The sequence below is a fragment of the Gigantopelta aegis genome, chromosome 9, assembly GCF_016097555.1.
Source record: "Gigantopelta aegis isolate Gae_Host chromosome 9, Gae_host_genome, whole genome shotgun sequence".
In the NCBI taxonomy this organism is placed as follows: domain Eukaryota; kingdom Metazoa; phylum Mollusca; class Gastropoda; order Neomphalida; family Peltospiridae; genus Gigantopelta; species Gigantopelta aegis.
In genome coordinates, this window is record NC_054707.1 from 69,845,423 (window position 1) to 69,869,882 (window position 24,460).

The 24,460-nt window shown below is 35.4% G+C and overlaps 1 protein-coding gene across 6 annotated transcripts in view; it reads right to left on the reverse strand.

Annotated features, from left to right (window-relative positions):
• Window positions 1–300: 300 nt before the first annotated feature.
• LOC121380415 overlaps window positions 301–24,460 on the reverse strand; it is a 40,886-nt gene continuing 16,726 nt past the window's right edge. For all 6 annotated transcript variants that reach the window (XM_041509221.1, XM_041509219.1, XM_041509218.1 and 3 more), the window contains 11 exons: window positions 23,857–23,993; window positions 23,298–23,445; window positions 21,555–21,650; window positions 21,046–21,176; window positions 19,945–20,036; window positions 19,087–19,171; window positions 9,367–9,441; window positions 7,658–7,753; window positions 7,217–7,375; window positions 2,609–2,704; window positions 301–1,285 (listed from right to left, as the gene is read on the reverse strand). In XM_041509221.1, coding sequence (XP_041365155.1) covers window positions 1,181–1,285; window positions 2,609–2,704; window positions 7,217–7,375; window positions 7,658–7,753; window positions 9,367–9,441; window positions 19,087–19,171; window positions 19,945–20,036; window positions 21,046–21,176; window positions 21,555–21,650; window positions 23,298–23,445; window positions 23,857–23,993 — 1,220 coding nt within the window. In that variant the 3' untranslated portion in view covers window positions 301–1,180. The remainder of the gene's footprint in view (window positions 1,286–2,608; window positions 2,705–7,216; window positions 7,376–7,657; window positions 7,754–9,366; window positions 9,442–19,086; window positions 19,172–19,944; window positions 20,037–21,045; window positions 21,177–21,554; window positions 21,651–23,297; window positions 23,446–23,856; window positions 23,994–24,460) is intronic.

The window sequence follows — 24,460 nt, forward strand, 5'->3', positions numbered from 1 at the left end:
TGGATTAAATATGTTGCAAAGTGCGTTTTACGAAAGTGTTTTTTTTCTTCAAAATTAAAAAAATAGGTCACCGTGCTTATAACAGTGTGAAACTTGGCCTCCACACACACTCTCTCTCTCTCTCTCTCTCTCTCTCTCTCTCTCTCTCTCTCACACACACACACTCTCTCTCTCTGAAAGATGTGTGTCTGTAAGCTTGTTAGTCTTTCTTTCTCTCCAATTGTTTAACTAGTAATAAGTTAGACATCAAAATCGTTGTAAATTGATTTGCCCCAAGGTGTCGTTAAACAAACATTTACATTCTTTTCGTTAATTTATTCATCATCTTGAAATCTCAACACACAGTCAAACAAGCCAAACAACTGCTTTATGTAGTGAATGTTCTCTTTATAACAGAAATAAATACACGCAGTTGTACACGCAAGACAAAGAGAATATCTAGAGTGTCCTTCATGGACAAGTAGTTCTTTCTCCCGGATGTCCTTCACAGCAGGTCCTGATGTACTTGACAGGTTTAGTAAATATGTGAACACACGAATGTAGAGCCACCCAGTTTAACTGGCAACATGGTTTAAGAGGCAGCCTTACTATATTCCAACACCATGTAACCATCAGGAAACCCTAAATGACATAAACACCACCATAAAACATTGTATGTACCCTAGTTCAAGATATAACCCTTATTCTGCCCGACCAATACATTCCACACTGACCAACTGTCTGAAATTCCACCTTTTGGTTCTGCCATTAGTGACTGCGTGGGTATGGGTATGAGACATTTTTGGCTTACTTCCATCAGGAAACTGTTCCAAGCATGACTACCGTGGACACACCTCTGATGACTTCGCCAGGTGACTGCTAAACACCAGGGGCCTTATTCCCTAAACTCTAGCAACCTTTAAGATCTCGCAGTGCAGTGCAAAAGACAATTCGATGTTGCTTAAAAGATATTAAGTTAGCTTTTGAATAAGACTCCAAGACCGTATCTGGCCTAAAATACCTGGATGCATTGTTTAAAAAATACCAACAACCAAAAAAAACCCACCCCAGAAACAGATCCAGCGTAGAAAAATATAAGCTCTTCTCCAAATAGATTACAAAAAGGAAACCCTTGGTATTTTTTTTCTAAGGGAGAGACAACTGCTTTCTCCGCCAGGTAAGACTCTGAACACAAGTTTCCCTATAGTCGAGTATTTGTTGTTGGACGATCTCGTGATGTTTTCTTTGGCAGTTTATTATTTACAACGTAGTACTTCAAGAAGGTTAACGTAGCTTGTCTGCCTCTCTGAAAATAAACGGAAATGAAGAAACATAACATTTAAATGAAACGGCTGATCGAGATGTTAAAGAGATAGATACTGATATAGAGTCTGAAACACAGAGAAATTCTCAATTATGTACATGTATATGGGAAATACAAACATGTTTATTTGGAATGGTTCTGCGTGTTCTCTGATACTGCGTCTGACAGAAATGATATTTTGTAGGAACTTCAGGCACGGATTCAGGCGGGGGCTCCATTTGTGGTTAAATAATATATATTTGGGCCCCCTCCATTAAGAAATCCAGGATCAGTGCCTGAATTAAATAGCAGTTTGTGGTAATAAAATATAATTTCTAGTATATTACAGTAGTCTATGGACAAATATGAAAATACTTCTACACCAACAACAGCAACAACAAAATCAACAATTACAATAACTTCAACTACCAGTACTACTGCTACTACCATCATGATATGTAATAATACATTTTTTTTATGATTACTCTTCTACAATAATTATAATTATTTGACTGCATAATAATGTTGAAGATGACGAAAAATGTGATATTAGTAAGAGGCAGAAGAAACATAATAAGAAAGATATATTGGGTAGTAAATATGATGATGATGATGAGAAGGAAAAGGAGAAGGACGAGAAGGAAGAGGAGGAGAAGGAACAAGAGAAAGAATAGGAAGCGATAGCAGGAGAAGGAGAAAGAGGAGGAGAAAGAAGAGGAGGAAAACGAGTAGAAGGAGGAGGAAGAGCAGGAGGAGAGGAAGAGGAGCAAGAATAGGAGAAAGAGAAGGAGGAGGAGAGAAACGAAGGAGGAGAGAGACGAGAAGGAGGAAGAGGAGGAGGAGAGAGATGAGGAGAGAGAAGAAGGAAGTGGAGGAGAAAGAAAGATGAGGAGAAAAAAGAGTTGGAGGAGAAAGAAGAGGAGGAAGAGAAGGAGGAGAAGGAAGTGAATAAGGATTAGGAAAAAAACGACGAGTAAGAAGGTGAGAATGAGACAGGAAGAGGAGTGGAGGAAAGAGGAGAAATACTAAGAAGAAAGTTAAAACAATTTAACGTTTGTTTTGTTTAAAGATACCACTAGAGCACATTGATTTATTAACCATCGGCCATTGGATGATAAATGTTTGATATACCAGTCGTAGTGCACTGGCTGGAACGAGAAATAGCCAATGGGCCCACCGACAGGGATGGATCCTAGACCGACCGTGCAGCAGGTGAGCGCTTTAGCACTGGGCTAGATCCCGCCCCTAAGAAGAAAGATGATAATGGAGAAGTAAAAATAAGAATATGATACGAAACAGAACTAATATATTTTTAAAGCTACACACTTCTACAACAAACGCTCTGTCTTCATCCTCTAACACGAAATCAAACGTGCAGACATGACCAGTGTTGATGGCCACCGTACGAACAAGGTCAGATTTCTGAGAAAAAAAGAGTCATTAAGTATTGTTAATGTACACATCTTAAAGGAAGGGACAATTAAGGCATTTGGCCTGTATGCACATTCAACGATATATAACGCACATTATTGTTTAATATCAACAAGTATAATCGTATAGTTAATTAATAAAACGCTTAAATGTGACGACTATTATATATAACGGGCGCATCCCAGTGAATACGCCCTCTGGCGAGCTGGTGGTTACGTAATACCTAACGTGTCACGTCAGGAATTAGCCTTCGAACTGAAGAAACAAAACACACCTGATTTTTTGCAGATGCATCGCAATATTCTGTAATAATATCCATCACAGTAAGCCGCCAACATAATACAGTTATTTCAACACTTTGACAATGGTGGCTTATTTTGTATTGAAAAGTAATATATACTTGTTTTGTACATAAATTAACCCACGTACTGAAATAATAATCGGAGTGTGTTCTTGGTTAATTGGTATTTTCTTTCCGTGGCCTGTACCTGTGGTTCCTGATTGGCAGGTGTATATTTAGACGGTCCCAAGACACTGTGTCTAGACACACTAAAAAGACGTGCCTCTTTTATTAAGATCACAAGGTATTGTCTGTTAGCCGCGCGGACGCCCCTCAAATCGTAATGGACATTATCGCTTTATTACTGTAGGAAATTCTGTAAAACCCTTGATTAAGTAGACTTTCCCATCTAAAATCACAAAACTGACCAATTACGTAGTCTCGAAGAAAAGAAAATTATTACTTGGGTATCGTGAGTGGTCGGTTTTGCTCGAACGTACCCTACCAATAGGCCTAATAATAAATATTTTTTCTTTGTTTTTTTTAAAGAGAAAAATACTATAACTCCATTTCGTTCTATTGATGCAAATTGAAATATATTTAGTTAAATAGTTTATTATACTATCAAGTCATTTATGTTGTTTTACAAGTCAGGTTGATGGAAGCGAAGCGCCTTGTCGTAAATTAGAGCGTTTGTTTACACTGTGCTTAAGAAGGGTTGGACGGAGCTGACGTCACTTCGCCCCAAGCTATACCACCAGACGTCACAAAAACGAAACAAAATGGTTGAAGGAATAATCGTGTTTTTTTTTATTAATTCTAAAATTACGCGTTTTTCATTTGTTAAAGTGTCAGTATGTATTGGTGGTCTGGGTATGCATCTTTCCAACACATAAGGCTCTTATTTGAGTTTACCCTCCCTTTAACACATAATAAGATTCGGCTGTGTATGTGTGCGTGAACATATGTAAAAAAGGAGAACAAAACAAGTGCGAATCTAGGGGTATGACATAAGGGGACGTGTCCACTCCTTGAGAGTTGACATATCCCTTTCTTTTCTGGTTTATTTGCAGTGATATTATCGACTTCGGCTTTTTTGTATCTCGCATAAATGAATAAATGAATGAATGAATGAATGTTTAACGACACCCCAGCACGAAAAATACATCGGCTATTGGGTGTCAAACTATGGTAATGCAAATAAATAATGTGATGATCAACATCAATATAAAAATTCAAGACTTAAACAAAAACAGTGTAAAGAACTGTGCAAAAAAACACAAAAATATCACAGAATTTTACGGATACTGAATTTTACTCAAAACTTCAATTTTGTGCTGTATTGGCCATTCTCAAAGAGAATGTTACACCCCTGCACCACGGTGAGGTTAGATAATAGACAATTGATGTTGTTTTTTGTGTTGTTTTTTTTTTACTTTGAGGTGAGATTTGGTCAAAGACCGTGTAATGTGCTTTCCTGTATGTAGGAAAGTGCATATAAAAGATCACTTGCTGCATTAGGAAAAATATAGCAGGTTTCCTCTGATGACTACGTGTCAGAATGACCAAATGTTTGACATCCAATAGCCGATGATTAATTAATAAATGTGCTCTGGTGGTGTCGTTAAACAAAACAAACTTTTTGTGAGGTGTGATTAAGCATTCAGTTTTTCTTCGGTTATAATCTAGCCCTAGCGTCGAATTAGCTGTCTATTGGGCACAAGATGGCCACAGTTCACAACGTGTGGTGGTGTCGTTACACAAACATCCCACAGTTAAAACGTGCGTAGGTATCGAAAAATAAACAGGAAAAACTTCCGCTCGTATTAAGTTGTGATACTGACTTACGTAATACGCATTCTTTTCCTCTTGCAGAACAAACACAAAAGCACACAAGCACACACGATTGCGCAGGATTAACAGCAAGGGAGGAAACAATGTCCAACTGATATCCTACCATACCCCAGTTGTAAATCGGGATGAAGACCACTTGTAAATCGGGACGCGGCCCAATTGTAAGTAAGTGACGTGTTCAGGAGACAGAGCGCTGCTGGCGAACAGTTTTATGTTACATATTGACTTATTATCATAGCACATTCATTTAACACTAGACGCAGAAACCAGTCTAGTGAGCCGTCGCGATCGCTCGCCATCCTGGACATGCCTCCGGTGTAATCAGGTGTATGCTGGGTTCGTGTCCCAGTACAGGCTAAAAAAATCTGAACAATAAAACAGGCAGCATGTTGTAAATCGTGTCTCAAGAGGACAAGGCTGTGACTGGATCTATGAATCGCAGTCCGGGGGTGTCGTTTATAGGAGGACTGCCACTCCTAAAACTCGTTTACCTGTCTAAACTTACACAAGACAAAACTTTAAGGACTATTTAGATAGCTGTGATAGCTTGCAGTCGTGGATCACTGCCAAGCCCTGTCTGTGTTCAGCGACAATGAGTGACGCTAACGTTCGCGAAGTGTTTAACTGGTCCTAGATGCGGTCATTTGATTGACCGTGAAACGCATAAACCCGTCTAGCGAACGTGTACCTGATCCATCTGGGTGGACACAAACCAGGGCCGAGTTGAACTAGACCGAGCAGAAAAAACGTCGACTAAACTGGTTTATGCGCTTCACGGTAAACCAAATGTCCACTTCGGAAACCAGTCAAATAGTTCGCGAACGTTCGCGGACGTTAGCGAACAACGTGGGGAAGAGGTAAATTTAGTCAACCGCTTGTCGCTAACGTTCACGAAACTGGTTTTTACGCTACACAGTAAACCGAATTTCCGATTCGTGAACCATTCAAAATAGCTCGGGAACATCATCGAAACGTTAGCTGGCTGAACGTGGTGCAGGTGTTCGCAAAAGGCGAGCATATCACGGCGTACCCGCAAAGAACACGTCCTATAGATGTCAAGTCAGTTATGTGTCCAAACGATATGTGCAATATTTTCACCAAAACATGAAAAAGGTATGTACACGGTTAAAATGGAGTTTAACATCAGGATATATGCGTCATATCTGGAAAGTGGCATGTGACCGTTAAAGACTTTAATAGTCTTTAATTATGATAACCCCGATAACACTGTATCTACGCCAACAAAATGTGCAAGCGTAAAGATAGTAGAGAACTTTTATCTCGTCTCTGTTTCTGAGAAAATGCATATAAAAGGACCTCTTTTCTTACACACCCGTTGGTGAGAACACCGTTCCTTATTTTTGATAACACATATACATGTGATAACCAAGACATACGACTGGCTGCACCTAGGTGATGACCTGGGCCCCGTACCATGAAGCGATCTTAGTACTATGATCATCTCAACGGCATACGGTAGTTATGCACTTAACGAGATCTTAGTGCTGATTTCGTGGAACGAGGCTCAGGGCCCGTACTTATAAAACTTTTAGAGACCAGACTCAATCTCTAATGACGTCACACACATACAATTTGTATGGCGTTGCCATGACGTTCATGTCTCAGACTCTAGTAGGGTCTCGAGTCTAGACTCTAAAAGTTTTATAAGCACCAGGCCAGGGCCTAATTTCACAAAACATCATAAGCCTAGTTTTGCACGTAAACATAAATCTACGACTAAACCGTAATTCTTATTTCTATTATAATTCAACAAATATAGTCTGAAGAACACATATTTCGTTTTCTTTTGTCCTTAAAACACTCCAGCTTCCGTAATGATGTCTAATTTTCTGCGTGAAATAGACGCCAAACACGTGTCGACCAGTATAACTGCTAGTAGCAGACGTAAACTTACGATGTTAGTGAAATGGTCCCCAGGGCCCGTACTTATAAAACTTAAAGTCTAGACTTTAATAAAGTCCAGACTTTAACGTAATGCTATTTGAATGGCGTTGTTTTGAAAACCAAAATATTCTCTGTAATTGGTGTGAATGGTCTTTGGGGAACCAGCAGATGTTAAGGTTTTCTCTCGCTCTCTTAATCCATGTAACAGATATTATATGTTATCCACAGTTTAAAATGTCTTGATTTCACTGTATACACACTACTTTCCTTTCTCGTTCCATAATAGCCGATTGCATAGCAACGATGGAATCATAATATTGTCTTGGAACAATCGGCTATTATCGTTCTAGGCACACGTATCGTGTGGTGTGGCCTTAATCATTAACGTCTGTCCTAAACAGGCAGTCCACGTAGCCGAGATTGATACAAGTATAAAAATAAGTGAAAATTAATGAACTACTTACCTTAAAGCCTGCCTTCTTCGCGTTAGCAATTACTGTAGAAATCAAGCTTGACATAAAATCCAATACTCCGTTCACATCCTTTCTCTGGTACCCCAGGACTCGGGATCGAATCTGCACCCCAGCCTCCTCTACAAACGCCACCAGTTCATGGTAGTCAATCTAAACACAAAAAAAGGAAAAATATTTGATGACAACTCAGTATGTTTTAAATTAGGATATTAACTTGATGTCTAACAAATAGTTATTGCGAGACTTGTTCAAGATACGGATAGATGGAACCCGGTATCGTCACATACACTAACAAACAGAAGGAAGGGATATTTTATATATACTCACTCACTCACTCACTCACTCACGTACTCACTCACTCGCTCACTCATTCACTCACTCACACTCAGTCATCCATCCATAACTCACTCATTGATATCACGGAATACCAACCTTTCCGTCATCATTCAGGTCTAAGTATTGCATAATAAGGCCATTGTCGACGTCACCGAATATTAACTGTCTATCTGACGTGGGGAAAGCTTCTTTCTGAAACATAAATCACACACAAACACACATGTGCATTAGATTCGAAAAAACAAACCGGCCTCTGAAGCGTACTGGCTGGTAGGTACTGAGTGAATTTTATCAGATCACTGGGTACGTGTAAGGCCACTCTATCAATTTCTATTTCGGCACCACTAATTACAAAAGCTGAACCCCGTGTTGGACAATCCGGATAGTTGAACTCTGTGTCCAGGGCAGATTACTTTACGATTCATTCACATAGTCCGCCAGAAGTGCCATATTTCGCTATTTCTACATGTATATATATATATAATTCTGACATAATTAAGTAAATAAAATAAAAACTGCGTTGTGTTGCTGACTGAGATCGTACCTGGCCGTGCCTGGGAACGTGATAACCCAACGGGCAGGCTTATTTTCTGCATATAATTAAAGTTATAATATTTTCCTTTCACAAAATAAATTAATGAATATTTTTGGTCACAATGCAATATTCAAACCCAAAACAAGCTGTCTCATAACTTTCGACAGTTCAATAAACACGAAAATAAACTAAAATTTAAAACGAAACTCGATTTCTTTATAAACTAAAATCTAAGGAAAGGAATGTTTATTTAACAACACCCCAGCACATTGGTAAAGTGTTAATTTTGCTTCGTATTAGGTGAGACGTCTTGTTTATGAAAGCCACCCAACTATATACATTAATTTTGCTTCCCCTTCCCTCCTTGAAATATCTTAGACCCGAGCATGGCTATGGTTAGTCGATATATACTCACTAAAAACGAAGAAGACAAAATACACAAAACAACAACAAACCACAATACAAAACAGCATAGCTAGTGTGTGTGTGTATGTGTGTATGTGGGGGGGGGGGGGGTCTAGGAGCCAACATCCCCAATTTTTAAAGTATTAAGTATGTAACCTCCCTGAAATGACTGCAAAATGGTACTTGAGAGCCTCTAGATTTCAAAATTTCCAGGGGGCATGCCCCCGGTTCCCCATGTGTCTTTCACCCCTAAAACAATTCTAGCTACGCCCCTGTGTTGTTCATGTATTACACAATGTATATATTTAAAGTTATTAAAGGAAAACTCAAATGTTTACAAGAAATTATTTCTTGGTCATTCGTAAACATCATGATAAATTGCACATTATTATGGTATGCCCACACAAGTCAGAAATTGCAACCATTTACAAACTTTACAGTTATTAGAGAACATTTTATTTCATGAACAGAAGTACTAGTAGTTTGATTCCTTGGTATCATATTTCAATCTACTCATAACAGAGTTATGGGGGTCTAAAATCCCCCGTTTATTATAAAGCCTCAAAGTTGGTGTTGGCGGCCATATTGGATTTATGCTAATTTGCACTTTTTCCGGTGTCAGATTTGGATAGATTTTGGATATAATCTTCAGTGGGGTGATCTTAACAATATAAAACAAAAACACATTCTGTTGCAGTTTGTTCTAGGTTCAGTCATATTTTTACTGGACTAGTGTACAATGATGGAAGTATTCGATCTAGTCAACGGTGTAGCCTACAACGTTGATTGAAAGGTTGCAGGTAGCAGCGTTATCCTCGAGTTAACATTTTCGTCTATGGAAATAGATTTGGTGGTATGTACTCACGTCGTCCAGTGCATTGATAAGTTCGGTTTTCACTATCGTGCTTCGATCTTCATCACTGTTGTGTTTTCGTACTGACTGAAAGACAAAGGTTAAAGTTAAAATTAAAGTTAACGATACCACTAGAGCACATTGATTTATTTAATCACTGGCTACTTGATATAGTTCTGACATTGTCTTATGGAGGAAAGCCGCTACATGTTTCCATTAGTAGCAAAGGATATTTTATATGCACCATCCTATAGACAGGATAGCACACACCATGGGCTTTGATGTACCAATCGTGGTGCACTGGCTGAACAAGAAATAGCCAAATGGGACCACCGATGGCGGTCGATCCTGAACCGACCGCGCTTCAAGCGAGTGCATTACCACTGGACTACGTCTCGCCCTAGTGAAAACCAAAGTCACATATATTTATATTACACTGAGAAAGTGAAATAAGATGAGTATTATATTAAAATAGTCTCTTTTTTAATGTAGCGAATTGTTAGGTACTGTCCTATGTGGTAGACTGAGAAAGAGAAATAAGATGAGTATTATATTAAAATAGTCTCTTTTTTAATGTAGCGAATTGTTAGGTACTGTCCTATGTGGTAGACTGAGAAAGAGAAATAAGATGAGTATTATATTAAAATAGTCTCTTTTTTAATGTAGCGAATTGTTAGGTACTGTCCTATGTGGTAGACTGAGACAGAGAAATAAGATGAGTATTTATATTAATATAGTCTCTTTTTTAATGTAGCGAATTGTTAGGTACTGTCCTATGTGGTAGACTGAGAAAGAGAAAATAAGATGAGTATTATATTAAAATAGTCTCTTTTTTAATGTAGCGAATTGTTAGGTACTGTCCTATGTGGTAGACTGAGAAAGAGAAATAAGATGAGTATTATATTAAAATAGTCTCTTTTTTAATGTAGGGAATTGTTACGTACTGTCCTATGTGGTAGACTGAGAAAGAGAAATAAGATGAGTATTTATATTAAAATAGTCTCTTTTTTAATGTAGCGAATTGTTAGGTACTGTCCTATGTGGTAGACTAAGAAAGAGAAATAAGATAAGTATTATATTAAAATAGTCTCTTTTTTAATGTAGCGAATTGTTAGGTACTGTCCTATGTGGTAGACTGAGAAAGAGAAATAAGATGAGTATTATATTAAAATAGTCTCTTTTTTAATGTAGCGAATTGTTAGGTACTGTCCTATGTGGTAGACTGAGAAAGAGAAATAAGATGAGTATTTATATTAATATAGTCTCTTTTTTAATGTAGCGAATTGTTAGGTACTGTCCTATGTGGTAGACTGAGAAAGAGAAATAAGATGAGTATTATATTAAAATAGTCTCTTTTCTAATGTAGCGAATTGTTAGGTACTGTCCTATGTGGTAGACTGAGAAAGAGAAATAAGATGAGTATTTATATTAATATAGTCTCTTTTCTAATGTAGCGAATTGTTAGGTACTGTCCTATGTGGTAGACTGAGAAAGAGAAATAAGATGAGTATTATATTAAAATAGTCTCTTTTTTAATGTAGCGAATTGTTAGGTACTGTCCTATGTGGTAGACTGAGAAAGAGAAATAAGATGAGTATTATATTAAAATAGTCTCTTTTTTAATGTAGCGAATTGTTAGGTACTGTCCTATGTGGTAGACTGAGAAAGAGAAATAAGATGAGTATTATATTAATATAGTCTCTTTTTTAATGTAGCGAATTGTTAGGTACTGTCCTATGTGGTAGACTGAGAAAGAGAAATAAGATGAGTATTTATATTAATATAGTCTCTTTTTTAATGTAGCGAATTGTTAGGTACTGTCCTATGTGGTAGACTGAGAAAGAGAAATAATATGAGTATTTATATTAAAATAGTCTCTTTTTTAATGTAGGGAATTGTTAGGTACTCTCCTATGTGGTAGACTGAGAAAGAGAAATAAGATGAGTATTTATATTAATATAGTCTCTTTTTTAATGTAGCGAATTGTTAGGTACTGTCCTATGTGGTAGACTGAGAAAGAGAAATAAGATGAGTATTATATTAAAATAGTCTATTTTTTAATGTAGCGAATTGCTAGGTACTGTCCTATGTGGTAGACTGAGAAAGAGAAATAAGATGAGTATTATATTAATATAGTCTCTTTTTTTAATGTAGCGAATTGTTAGGTACTGTCCTATGTGGTAGACTGAGAAAGAGAAATAAGATGAGTATTTATATTAAAATAGTCTCTTTTTTAATGTAGCGAATTGTTAGGTACTGTCCTATGTGGTAGACTGAGAAAGAGAAAATAAGATGAGTATTATATTAAAATAGTCTCTTTTTTAATGTAGCGAATTGTTAGGTACTGTCCTATGTGGTAGACTGAGAAAGAGAAATAAGATGAGTATTATATTAAAATAGTCTCTTTTTTAATGTAGGGAATTGTTAGGTACTGTCCTATGTGGTAGACTGAGAAAGAGAAATAAGATGAGTATTTATATTAAAATAGTCTCTTTTTTAATGTAGCGAATTGTTAGGTACTGTCCTATGTGGTAGACGGAGAAAGAGAAATAAGATGAGTATTATATTAAAATAGTCTCTTTTCTAATGTAGCGAATTGTTAGGTACTGTCCTATGTGGTAGACTGAGAAAGAGAAATAAGACGAGTATTATATAAATATAGTCTCTTTTTTAATGTAGCGAATTGTTAGGTACTCTCCTATGTGGTAGACTAAGAAAGAGAAATAAGATAAGTATTATATTAAAATAGTCTCTTTTTTAATGTAGCGAATTGTTAGGTACTGTCCTATGTGGTAGACTGAGAAAGAGAAATAAGATGAGTATTATATTAAAATAGTCTCTTTTTTAATGTAGCGAATTGTTAGGTACTGTCCTATGTGGTAGACTGAGAAAGAGAAATAAGATGAGTATTATATTAATATAGTCTCTTTTTTAATGTAGCGAATTGTTAGGTACTGTCCTATGTGGTAGACTGAGAAAGAGAAATAAGATGAGTATTATATTAAAATAGTCTCTTTTTTAATGTAGCGAATTGTTAGGTACTGTCCTATGTGGTAGACTGAGAAAGAGAAATAAGATGAGTATTATATTAAAATAGTCTCTTTTTTAATGTAGCGAATTGTTAGGTACTGTCCTATGTGGTAGACTGAGAAAGAGAAATAAGATGAGTATTATATTAAAATAGTCTCTTTTTTAATGTAGCGAATTGTTAGGTACTGTCCTATGTGGTAGACTGAGAAAGAGAAATAAGATGAGTATTATATTAAAATAGTCTCTTTTTTAATGTAGCGAATTGTTAGGTACTGTCCTATGTGGTAGACTGAGAAAGAGAAATAAGATGGTATGTCTCTTTTTTAATGTAGGTAATTGTTAGGTACTGTCCTATGTGGTAGACTGAGAAAGAGAAATAAGATGAGTATTTATATTAATATAGTCTCTTTTTTAATGTAGCGAATTGTTAGGTACTGTCCTATGTGGTAGACTGAGAAAGAGAAATAAGATGAGTATTATATTAAAATAGTCTCTTTTTTAATGTAGCGAATTGTTAGGTACTGTCCTATGTGGTAGACTGAGAAAGAGAAATAAGATGAGTATTATATTAAAATAGTCTCTTTTTTAATGTAGCGAATTGTTAGGTACTGTCCTATGTGGTAGACTGAGAAAGAGAAATAAGATGAGTATTATATTAAAATAGTCTCTTTTTTAATGTAGCGAATTGTTAGGTACTGTCCTATGTGGTAGACTGAGAAAGAGAAATAAGATGAGTATTATATTAATATAGTCTCTTTTTTAATGTAGCGAATTGTTAGGTACTGTCCTATGTGGTAGACTGAGAAAGAGAAATAAGATGAGTATTATATTAAAATAGTCTCTTTTTTAATGTAGCGAATTGTTAGGTACTGTCCTATGTGGTAGACTGAGAAAGAGAAATAAGATGAGTATTATATTAAAATAGTCTCTTTTTTAATGTAGCGAATTGTTAGGTACTGTCCTATGTGGTAGACTGAGAAAGAGAAATAAGATGAGTATTATATTAAAATAGTCTCTTTTTTAATGTAGCGAATTGTTAGGTACTGTCCTATGTGGTAGACTGAGACAGAGAAATAAGATGAGTATTATATTAATATAGTCTCTTTTTTAATGTAGCGAATTGTTAGGTACTGTCCTATGTGGTAGACTGAGAAAGAGAAATAAGATGAGTATTATATTAATATAGTCTCTTTTTTAATGTAGCGAATTGTTAGGTACTGTCCTATGTGGTAGACTGAGAAAGAGAAATAAGATGAGTATTTATATTAAAATAGTCTCTTTTTTAATGTAGCGAATTGTTAGGTACTGTCCTATGTGGTAGACTGAGAAAGAGAAATAAGATAGTATTATATTAAAATAGTCTCTTTTTTAATGTAGCGAATTGTTAGGTACTGTCCTATGTGGTAGACTGAGAAAGAGAAATAAGATGAGTATTATATTAAAATAGTCTCTTTTTTAATGTAGCGAATTGTTAGGTACTGTCCTATGTGGTAGACTGAGAAAGAGAAATAAGATGAGTATTATATTAAAATAGTCTCTTTTCTAATGTAGCGAATTGTTAGGTACTGTCCTATGTGGTAGACTGAGAAAGAGAAATAAGATGAGTATTATATTAAAATAGTCTCTTTTTAATGTAGCGAATTGTTAGGTACTGTCCTATGTGGTAGACTGAGAAAGAGAAATAAGATGAGTATTATATTAATATAGTCTCTTTTTTAATGTAGCGAATTGTTAGGTACTGTCCTATGTGGTAGACTGAGAAAGAGAAATAAGATGAGTATTATATTAATATAGTCTCTTTTTTAATGTAGCGAATTGTTAGGTACTGTCCTATGTGGTAGACTGAGAAAGAGAAATAAGATGAGTATTATATTAATATAGTCTCTTTTTTAATGTAGCGAATTGTTAGGTACTGTCCTATGTGGTAGACTGAGAAAGAGAAATAAGATGAGTATTTATATTAAAATAGTCTCTTTTTTAATGTAGGGAATTGTTAGGTACTGTCCTATGTGGTAGACTGAGAAAGAGAAATAAGATGAGTATTTATATTAATATAGTCTCTTTTTTAATGTAGCGAATTGTTAGGTACTGTCCTATGTGGTAGACTGAGAAAGAGAAATAAGATGAGTATTATATTAATATAGTCTCTTTTTTAATGTAGCGAATTGTTAGGTACTGTCCTATGTGGTAGACTGAGAAAGAGAAATAAGATGAGTATTATATTAAAATAGTCTCTTTTTTAATGTAGCGAATTGTTAGGTACTGTCCTATGTGGTAGACTGAGAAAGAGAAATAAGATGAGTATTATATTAAAATAGTCTCTTTTTTAATGTAGCGAATTGTTAGGTACTGTCCTATGTGGTAGACTGAGAAAGTGAAATAAGATGAGTATTATATTAAAATAGTCTCTTTTTTAATGTAGCGAATTGTTAGGTACTGTCCTATGTGGTAGACTGAGAAAGAGAAATAAGATGAGTATTATATTAAAATAGTCTCTTTTTTAATGTAGCGAATTGTTAGGTACTGTCCTATGTGGTAGACTGAGACAGAGAAATAAGATGAGTATTTATATTAATATAGTCTCTTTTTTAATATAGCGAATTGTTAGGTACTGTCCTATGTGGTAGACTGAGAAAGAGAAATAAGATGAGTATTATATTAAAATAGTCTCTTTTTTAATGTAGGGAATTGTTTGGTACTGTCCTATGTGGTAGACTGAGAAAGAGAAATAAGATGAGTATTTATATTAAAATAGTCTCTTTTTTAATGTAGCGAATTGTTAGGTACTGTCCTATGTGGTAGACTAAGAAAGAGAAATAAGATACGTATTATATTAAAATAGTCTCTTTTTTAATGTAGCGAATTGTTAGGTACTGTCCTATGTGGTAGACTGAGAAAGAGAAATAAGATGAGTATTATATTAAAATAGTCTCTTTTTTAATGTAGCGAATTGTTAGGTACTGTCCTATGTGGTAGACTGAGAAAGAGAAATAAGATGAGTATTATATTAAAATAGTCTCTTTTCTAATGTAGCGAATTGTTAGGTACTGTCCTATGTGGTAGACTGAGAAAGAGAAATAAGATGAGTATTTATATTAATATAGTCTCTTTTTTAATGTAGCGAATTGTTAGGTACTGTCCTATGTGGTAGACTGAGAAAGAGAAATAAGATGAGTATTATATTAATATAGTCTCTTTTTTAATGTAGCGAATTGTTAGGTACTGTCCTATGTGGTAGACTGAGAAAGAGAAATAAGATGAGTATTATATTAATATAGTCTCTTTTTTAATGTAGCGAATTGTTAGGTACTGTCCTATGTGGTAGACTGATAAAGAGAAATAATATGAGTATTTATATTAAAATAGTCTCTTTTTTAATGTAGGGAATTGTTAGGTACTCTCCTATGTGGTAGACTGAGAAAGAGAAATAAGATGAGTATTTATATTAATATAGTCTCTTTTTTAATGTAGCGAATTGTTAGGTACTGTCCTATGTGGTAGACTGAGAAAGAGAAATAAGATGAGTATTATATTAAAATAGTCTCTTTTTTAATGTAGCGAATTGCTAGGTACTGTCCTATGTGGTAGACTGAGAAAGAGAAATAAGATGAGTATTATATTAATATAGTCTCTTTTTTAATGTTGCGAATTGTTAGGTACTGTCCTATGTGGTAAACTGAGAAAGAGAAATAAGATGAGTATTTATATTAAAATAGTCTCTTTTTTAATGTAGCGAATTGTTAGGTACTGTCCTATGTGGTAGACTGAGAAAGAGAAATAAGATGAGTATTATATTAAAATAGTCTCTTTTTTAATGTAGCGAATTGTTAGGTACTGTCCTATGTGGTAGACTGAGAAAGTGAAATAAGATGAGTATTATATTAAAATAGTCTCTTTTTTAATGTAGCGAATTGTTAGGTACTGTCCTATGTGGTAAACTGAGAAAGAGAAATAAGATGAGTATTATATTAAAATAGTCTCTTTTTTAATGTAGCGAATTGTTAGGTACTGTCCTATGTGGTAGACTGAGACAGAGAAATAAGATGAGTATTTATATTAATATAGTCTCTTTTTTAATGTAGCGAATTGTTAGGTACTGTCCTATGTGGTAGACTGAGAAAGAGAAATAAGATGAGTATTATATTAAAATAGTCTCTTTTTTAATGTAGGGAATTGTTAGGTACTGTCCTATGTGGTAGACTGAGAAAGAGAAATAAGATGAGTATTTATATTAAAATAGTCTCTTTTTTAATGTAGCGAATTGTTAGGTACTGTCCTATGTGGTAGACTAAGAAAGAGAAATAAGATAAGTATTATATTAAAATAGTCTCTTTTTTAATGTAGCGAATTGTTAGGTACTGTCCTATGTGGTAGACTGAGAAAGAGAAATAAGATGAGTATTATATTAAAATAGTCTCTTTTTTAATGTAGCGAATTGCTAGGTACTGTCCTATGTGGTAGACTGAGAAAGAGAAATAAGATGAGTATTATATTAATATAGTCTCTTTTTTAATGTAGCGAATTGCTAGGTACTGTCCTATGTGGTAGACTGAGAAAGAGAAATAAGATGAGTATTATATTAATATAGTCTCTTTTTTAATGTAGCGAATTGTTAGGTACTGTCCTATGTGGTAGACTGAGACAGAGAAATAAGATGAGTATTATATTAAAATAGTCTCTTTTTTAATGTAGCGAATTGTTAGGTACTGTCCTATGTGGTAGACTGAGACAGAGAAATAAGATGAGTATTTATATTAATATAGTCTCTTTTTTAATGTAGCGAATTGTTAGGTACTGTCCTATGTGGTAGACCGAGAAAGAGAAATAAGATGAGTATTATATTAAAATAGTCTCTTTTTTAATGTAGCGAATTGTTAGGTACTGTCCTATGTGGTAGACCGAGAAAGAGAAATAAGATGAGTATTATATTAAAATAGTCTCTTTTTTAATGTAGCGAATTGTTAGGTACTGTCCTATGTGGTAGACCGAGAAAGAGAAATAAGATGAGTATTATATTAAAATAGTCTCTATTTTAATGTAGCGAATTGTTAGGTACTGTCCTATGTGGTAGACCGAGAAAGAGAAATAAGATGAGTATTTATATTAAAATAGTCTCTTTTCTAATGTAGCGAATTGTTAGGTACTGTCCTATGTGGTAGACTGAGAAAGAGAAATAAGATGAGTATTATATTAAAATAGTCTCTTTTTTAATGTAGCGAATTGTTAGGTACCCTCCTATGTGGTAGACCGAGAAAGAGAAATAAGATGAGTATTATATTAAAATAGTCTCTTTTTTAATGTAGCGAATTGTTAGGTACTGTCCTATGTGGTAGACTGAGAAAGAGAAATAAGATGAGTATTTATATTAAAATAGTCTCTTTTCTAATGTAGCGAATTGTTAGGTACTGTCCTATGTGGTAGAATGAGAAAGAGAAATAAGATGAGTATTATATTAAAATAGTCTCTTTTCTAATGTAGCGAATTGTTAGGTACTGTCCTATGTGGTAGAATGAGAAAGAGAAATAAGATGAGTATTATATTAAAATAGTCTCTTTTCTAATGTAGGGAATTGTTAGGTACTGCCCTGTGTGGTAGACTGAGAAAGAGAAATAAGATGAGTATTATATTAAAATAGTCTCTTTTTAATGTAGCGAATTGTTAGGTACTGTCCTATGTGGTAGACTGAGAACGAGAAATAAGATGAGTATTATATTAAAACAATACCATTGTGTAAATAACGAGTTCTGAAGACGCTATTATAATACAGTACATGCCTCGACACTGAGGTGGTATAATAGAAGGCCTCGAATTAAGATATATATTCGGTGCAAAGTATTTTACGTACTATTAAAACATTTTAGGACAAATCCCCTAATCAGTAAACCTTTACAAATTTCAGAACAAATGCCTTCCAATCCCCCAGTTAAGTGTAAACAATTTTTAAAAATAAATGTTTATATAAAAAATTCTGCAGTGATATCGAATTTTCATTAATATGTCATAATCACAATTTCTTAAAAATAATTGTTTTATGTGTTTAATTATAAAATTTGTTTTATGTTTTATATTAAGATTTCTTATTTGATACTGATCGTAAGTCTGTTTACCGATGTTTTCTTTCTTCAATATTTATCGTATCAAACATGATTATATATACATATTTCACATGACGGTAAAAATGCATTCGTATTTCATGTCGACTCAGTCTATTCAGTAAATTTCGTTTTTCAGCTGTGAAACATTAATTGCCTTATAGTCTAGTAAATCAGGTAAACAATGTCAACAATACAAGTCCGACGTGGGCGTTATTATATTTTAAATACTGAACTTAAACAACATTGGCAAGAAATGTGGAATATATTTTCTAACAATCAGGGCTCGACCTTAGCGGTAGCCCGGAGTGTTTTCACTACCAGTTTTATTATGATGATAAAATTGCATATAGTATAATGTACTTATTTTTGTACTTCTGTCCAGTTATGGTTTTCAAGAACGCCGTCCTGGGCACACATTTCAGCTATCTAGGCTGTTTGCTCAGGGCAGTGGGTTAGTGATTAGTGAGAGAGAGAGAGAGAGAGAGAGAGAGAGAGAGAGAGAGAGAGAGAGAGAGAGAGAGAGAGAGAGAGAGAGAGAGAGGGTGAGATGTTAGTTGACATACTAATTTAAACATAGTATTTTAAATAAGTTTGACTAGCTACTAACTTGAAGAAAGTGTTCTACTGCTTTAACCAGTTTTCCATGTTCGTTCTCTGCTCGTCTTGCTTCTTCCTTTTTTTTATGATATTTACTGAAATAATGATATTAATTTCAGAATAAAAGTATTTACAAGCTACTATTGCATTTTGCATTGTGTATGCTATAGTAATGCTTGGGTAGTTGTTTTCCCCATATAATTATAATCTTATTTTAGGTAAACGTAGCGAGAATAAGAATGACGGTTTTGACAGTAAAACAAAAAGTATATTGCTTTTCTTAGTCCATTCTCGCACGAGACAATCGTATCGTGTAGTGTGGCCTTTAACTGTGGTCGTTCACACCATACGATATTCTATTAAGTCAACCTAACGTACATTGCCAACATGGTTATGAAAATACACAGATAATATACCACCCGAACAACACCCATAGAAATAGTATTGCCGTTAACGTCTGAAGACTTTGCTAAAGTTTGATTTTTTAAACACAGTTCCTGGCCTGGCATACACATCAGCTTTCTTGGTTGTCTGTTCGAGGGTAGAGCTTATGGTTAGTTCGATCAGTAGTATAATGATTAGGGCTAATGTATTTGTGAAATAAAACTCACCTTCGGCACGCTCAACCACCCCAACTACTTATAATTTCCTAAAATCGTATGCACAACAAAATAAAAACACTCCCCGTAAAAAAACACCAAAAACAAACCCCAACCCCCAGACTAAACACAAACGGGCTTTTATAATCTATATTGCTGGATTCTGATATTAAAAAAGAAAAGCACCCACAATAACAAAAACAACCCCCAAACATCAACAAAAACGACGACGACGACAAAAACAAAATACATCAACAACTATGACGTACTCGGATAAAACAGTTCCTGATAGATCTTCAAGAGGCATGTAGAATCTTTTCTCAAGTTCAAAACGGAAAACATCTTGTTCATGTTCGGAAAACTGAAAATTACATCACGATAATACAGTTTGAAACAACATTATTATATAACATATATTTTATCAGCTAAAGCATTCAGTTCATGGACTTTATTTTATTAATGAATATAAATAGACTGACACCTAGCTTGTGGTAAATGGTTAGAGATAAAGACAGCGAGATTGAAGAAGACACACACACACACAAACAAACAGATTAAATCAATCCGATTAAAATTAGCTCTACTGGTCTACCAGTAGATCTAACAGTATTGCGTGGACTCCCATGTCCAGGTAACATTTCATCTATAAATAATAATTTAAATATCGACCAATTACACTTCGCCTTTTATAGCGGTATTCGGGAGCATACAAATTCTAAAAATATCGGGCGATATTATTTATGCAATAGGCGAACTTGTTCTATTTCAACATTTAAAAAACAGTGGGAAAAGTGCAGCAATAAACTCGGGATTGTATACTAGTATAAACAGATTTTATGGCTATACCATCACGGTTTGTTTTTCGTCTTGAAACGAATTCTATATAAAATTTTATAATGAAATTAGTTACCGGCATACTTCGTAATTCACCCGAATCATTTCGTATACTCTCGGCATAATCCCGAATGTTTTCAAATTCTTTTCAAATCACTGGCATGATTTTGCAAGTAAGGTTTTGATTGGTCGAATGAAAGGTCAACTAGACATGAGCTCCAACGGGTTGCTATTAGAACCACATGTAATAGTGGAGCTGATTTTATTTAGATTGACTGAACATGTACTCTAGCTGAGTTGATTTTAATCCTGTTTAAAGGACAGAAGGACATGCAGACAGACAGATCCATGTACAGACGTTATATCTACGTGCTGAACTGTATATTTAAACTAGGCTGAAGCCAGTACTGGGATACGAACCCAGTAGTTTACATATTTCTGTCTCTGTAAAGCTTTTATTTCATGTTTTATATTTATGTTTTTAATGATTTGTCTATTTTATATTTATATCTTATGTTCAATGGTAAAACACCTACCAAGACAAAGCCTAGAGTTTTATTATCAAACTCTCCGAATCTTTTGCTATGCTGGTAAAAATCCGGCAGCTCTTTGAGCGGGTGTAGTCGTTCCATAAAACTATTACCTTCCTCCATGGATAGCCACCAGCCTGGAAAATACAACATGACAGACAACTCCGCTAATATAGGTTTACACTAATACAAAGGGAACAACTCTTTATTACCCAGATGGTTAAAAATATCTTGGTACATATTAAATGGAAGTTGTATATTAGCGACGAATAGTTACAAGTTTATTTTGTTTAACGACACTACTAGAGCAAAATTGATTTATTAATCATAGGCTACTGGATATCAGACATTTGGTAATTTTGACACGTAGTCATAAGAGGAAACCCGCTATATTTTCCCACTAGTAGCAAGGGATCTTTTATATGCACCATCCCACAGATATACCACTGCCTTTGCTACACCAGACACAAAGAGACAGACACATGCATTCTCGTGCATACAACACTATTGGTTACCGTCGAAGCAATGTATAGGGTAGTTGCATAAAATTCCACCGTCAACCTTGATGTCAACTATACCGTTGTGCTTGTACTGGAAAGCCTGGTAGACCCCTGAAAACAAACGAAGTATTTCATATTATAGCACGGGAATTTACACAAAGTTAAAGTTTGTTTTGCTTAACAACACCACTAGCACACGTTGATTTATTAATCATCGGCTATTGGATGTCAAACATTTGGTACTTTTTGACATAATATAATCTAAGAGATGAAACCCGCTACATTTTTCCATCAGTAGCAGTGGCTTCTTTTATATGAACCATCTCATAGACAGGATAACACGTACTACGGCCTTTGATATACAAGTCTTGGTGCATTGGCTGGAACGAGAAATAGCCGAATGGGCCCACCGACGGGAATCGATCCTAGATCGACCGCGCATCAGGCGAGCGTTTTACCATTGGACTACGTCTCACCCAGGGGGAATATACATAAGGCCACTACAACACTTCGTCAAGAAAATGGTAAACGAAACTAACTGATCATCGATGTGTTACAATAGATTTTTAAAATACATTTCTCTACATATAGGATAATAAAGGCAATATTTGTCGCTAAACTAAACAAACTTCAAATAGACAATATCACCGGGAAATCTAAAAACATATGGTAATGTTTGTCCACGAAACCAACTGAATGTCTTTGAAAGAAATACCTGGCTTCAGTCTAACCTTACACCCTTGAACACTTAACTTAGCCTGTCCCACTTTTTAATGACGTGGTTATGTCTAGTTGCTATCCACAAAACAATGTAATTAGCTAATCAATTGCATCATCAGTTTACAGCTGTTAATAAAAGTCAAATTCTCTTACAGAGACATTAATTTCGTCAATCTCTGATCATAATGACGACCACGGACGTTCGATTCCTGGTTGCAGATTATAGGTGTTTGATTAGTACCAGTAGACATGAACACAGACAATAAAGCGTAACACGCATAAGTGTTCCATCGACTGGTACTAATCAAACACCTAGAACAGAAAAAGAAATGTTTTATTTAACGACGCACTCAACACATTTTATTTACGGATGAAGGCGTCAGACATATGGTTAAGGACCACACAGATTTTGAGAGGAAACCCGCTGTCGCCACTACATGGGCTACTGTTTCCGATTAGCAGCAAGGGATCTTTTATTTGCGCTTCCCACAGGCAGGATAGCACAAACCATGGCCTTTGTTGAACCAGTTATGGATCACTGGTCGGTGCAAGTGGTTTACACCTAACCACTGAGCTTTGCGGAGCACTCACTTAGGGTTTGGAGTCGGTATCTGGATTAAAAATCCCATGCCTCGACTGGGATCCGAACCCAGTACCTACCAGCCTGTAGACCGATGGCCTAACCACGACGCCACCGAGGCCGGTAAACACCTAGAAACCCCGTGCTTATAAAACATTTAGAGTCCAGACTCAATCTCTAATGATGTCACACACATACAACTTATATGTCGTTGTCATGACATTATCGTCTCAGACTCTATGAGAGTCTCGAGTCTAGAATCTAAAAGCATTATAAGCACCAGGCCAGGACCCGAAAGCCAGTGGTAACGACGACGACGACGACGACGACGATGATGGTTGACGTAGATAAATGTGATCATAGTAATAATCATGTTGATGAGACTGGTAATTGTTATGATGATAATGATGACAATACAAAATTAATCTGAAACCGGAACTGCATTAAGTCATACATGCCTGGCAGAGACATGGACATGCGCACTGCTTCTACAATTTTCATGTGTGGGAAGGTCTTCACGTGGCAGTATTCGGCCGACATCTCGTTGATGTTGGTGACGATAATGCAGAGCTCCTTGATAAACGTCGTCTCCTTCGACTCGTACAGCTGGTAATAGTCAAAACAGGTATATCCATGAGGAGGAGGAGAAGGAGGAAAAAGAGGATAATGATGATGATGATGATGATTATGATGATGCTAAATCATCTGGATATGTGAAACAATTTTTAAAGGCACTACCTACCATTTGACTGATTGATTGATTGATTGATTCTTTTGTTCGTTCACCTTTTCTTTGTTCGTTCATTCATTCATTCATAGTTTGTTCGTCCATCCACCCATCAACCCATCCATCCATCCATCCATCAATCCATCCAACCATCCATCCATCAATCCATCCACCCATCCACCCATCCATCCATCCATCAATCCATCCACCCATCCACCCATCCATCAATCCATCCAACCATCCATCAATGGAAAGAAAGAAAACAAAACAAAACAAAACAAAAACTTTACCATTTTAAAAGTTATATCTTCATTTTTAGTTTTATTTTTTATTTTTTTCTTGAACCATTGGAGAATTTTTCTCCCTGGATTCCAGCCATAGCCCAGTTTGACGTTGAGTGGTATACTGCACGCCCCACACACGTGATCTGGAAATATGTAAAAACTGGTTATTAATATCGAGTAGTATTCTTTATATGCCTAATTTACATTCAATTTTGACGACATTGTTCGTTTCACTTGAAATTATTTTCGATGCTTATATCCAATTAAAATTCAAGCACGCTTTCCTGGGCACATCTCAGCTATCTGAGGTGTCTGCTCAACAAAGTGGTTAAATGGTTAGTTGTTATCAAACGTAAGTCAGTGTAGTGACCTTGCACCTGCCCATTGAGTCGCTAAATCTTCTTCTGGATGGGAGCCGGTACCGAGGTGCGAACGCAGTACCTACAAGCCTTATATCCAGCAGGTTAACCACTACACTACAGGTGACTTTGTTTGACAAGTCCTCTTTATATTTCAGCTGAAAATTATAAAAAAAATTGTTTAACGACACCACTAGAGCACATTGATTAATTAATCATCGGCTATTGAATGTCAACCATTTGGTAATTCT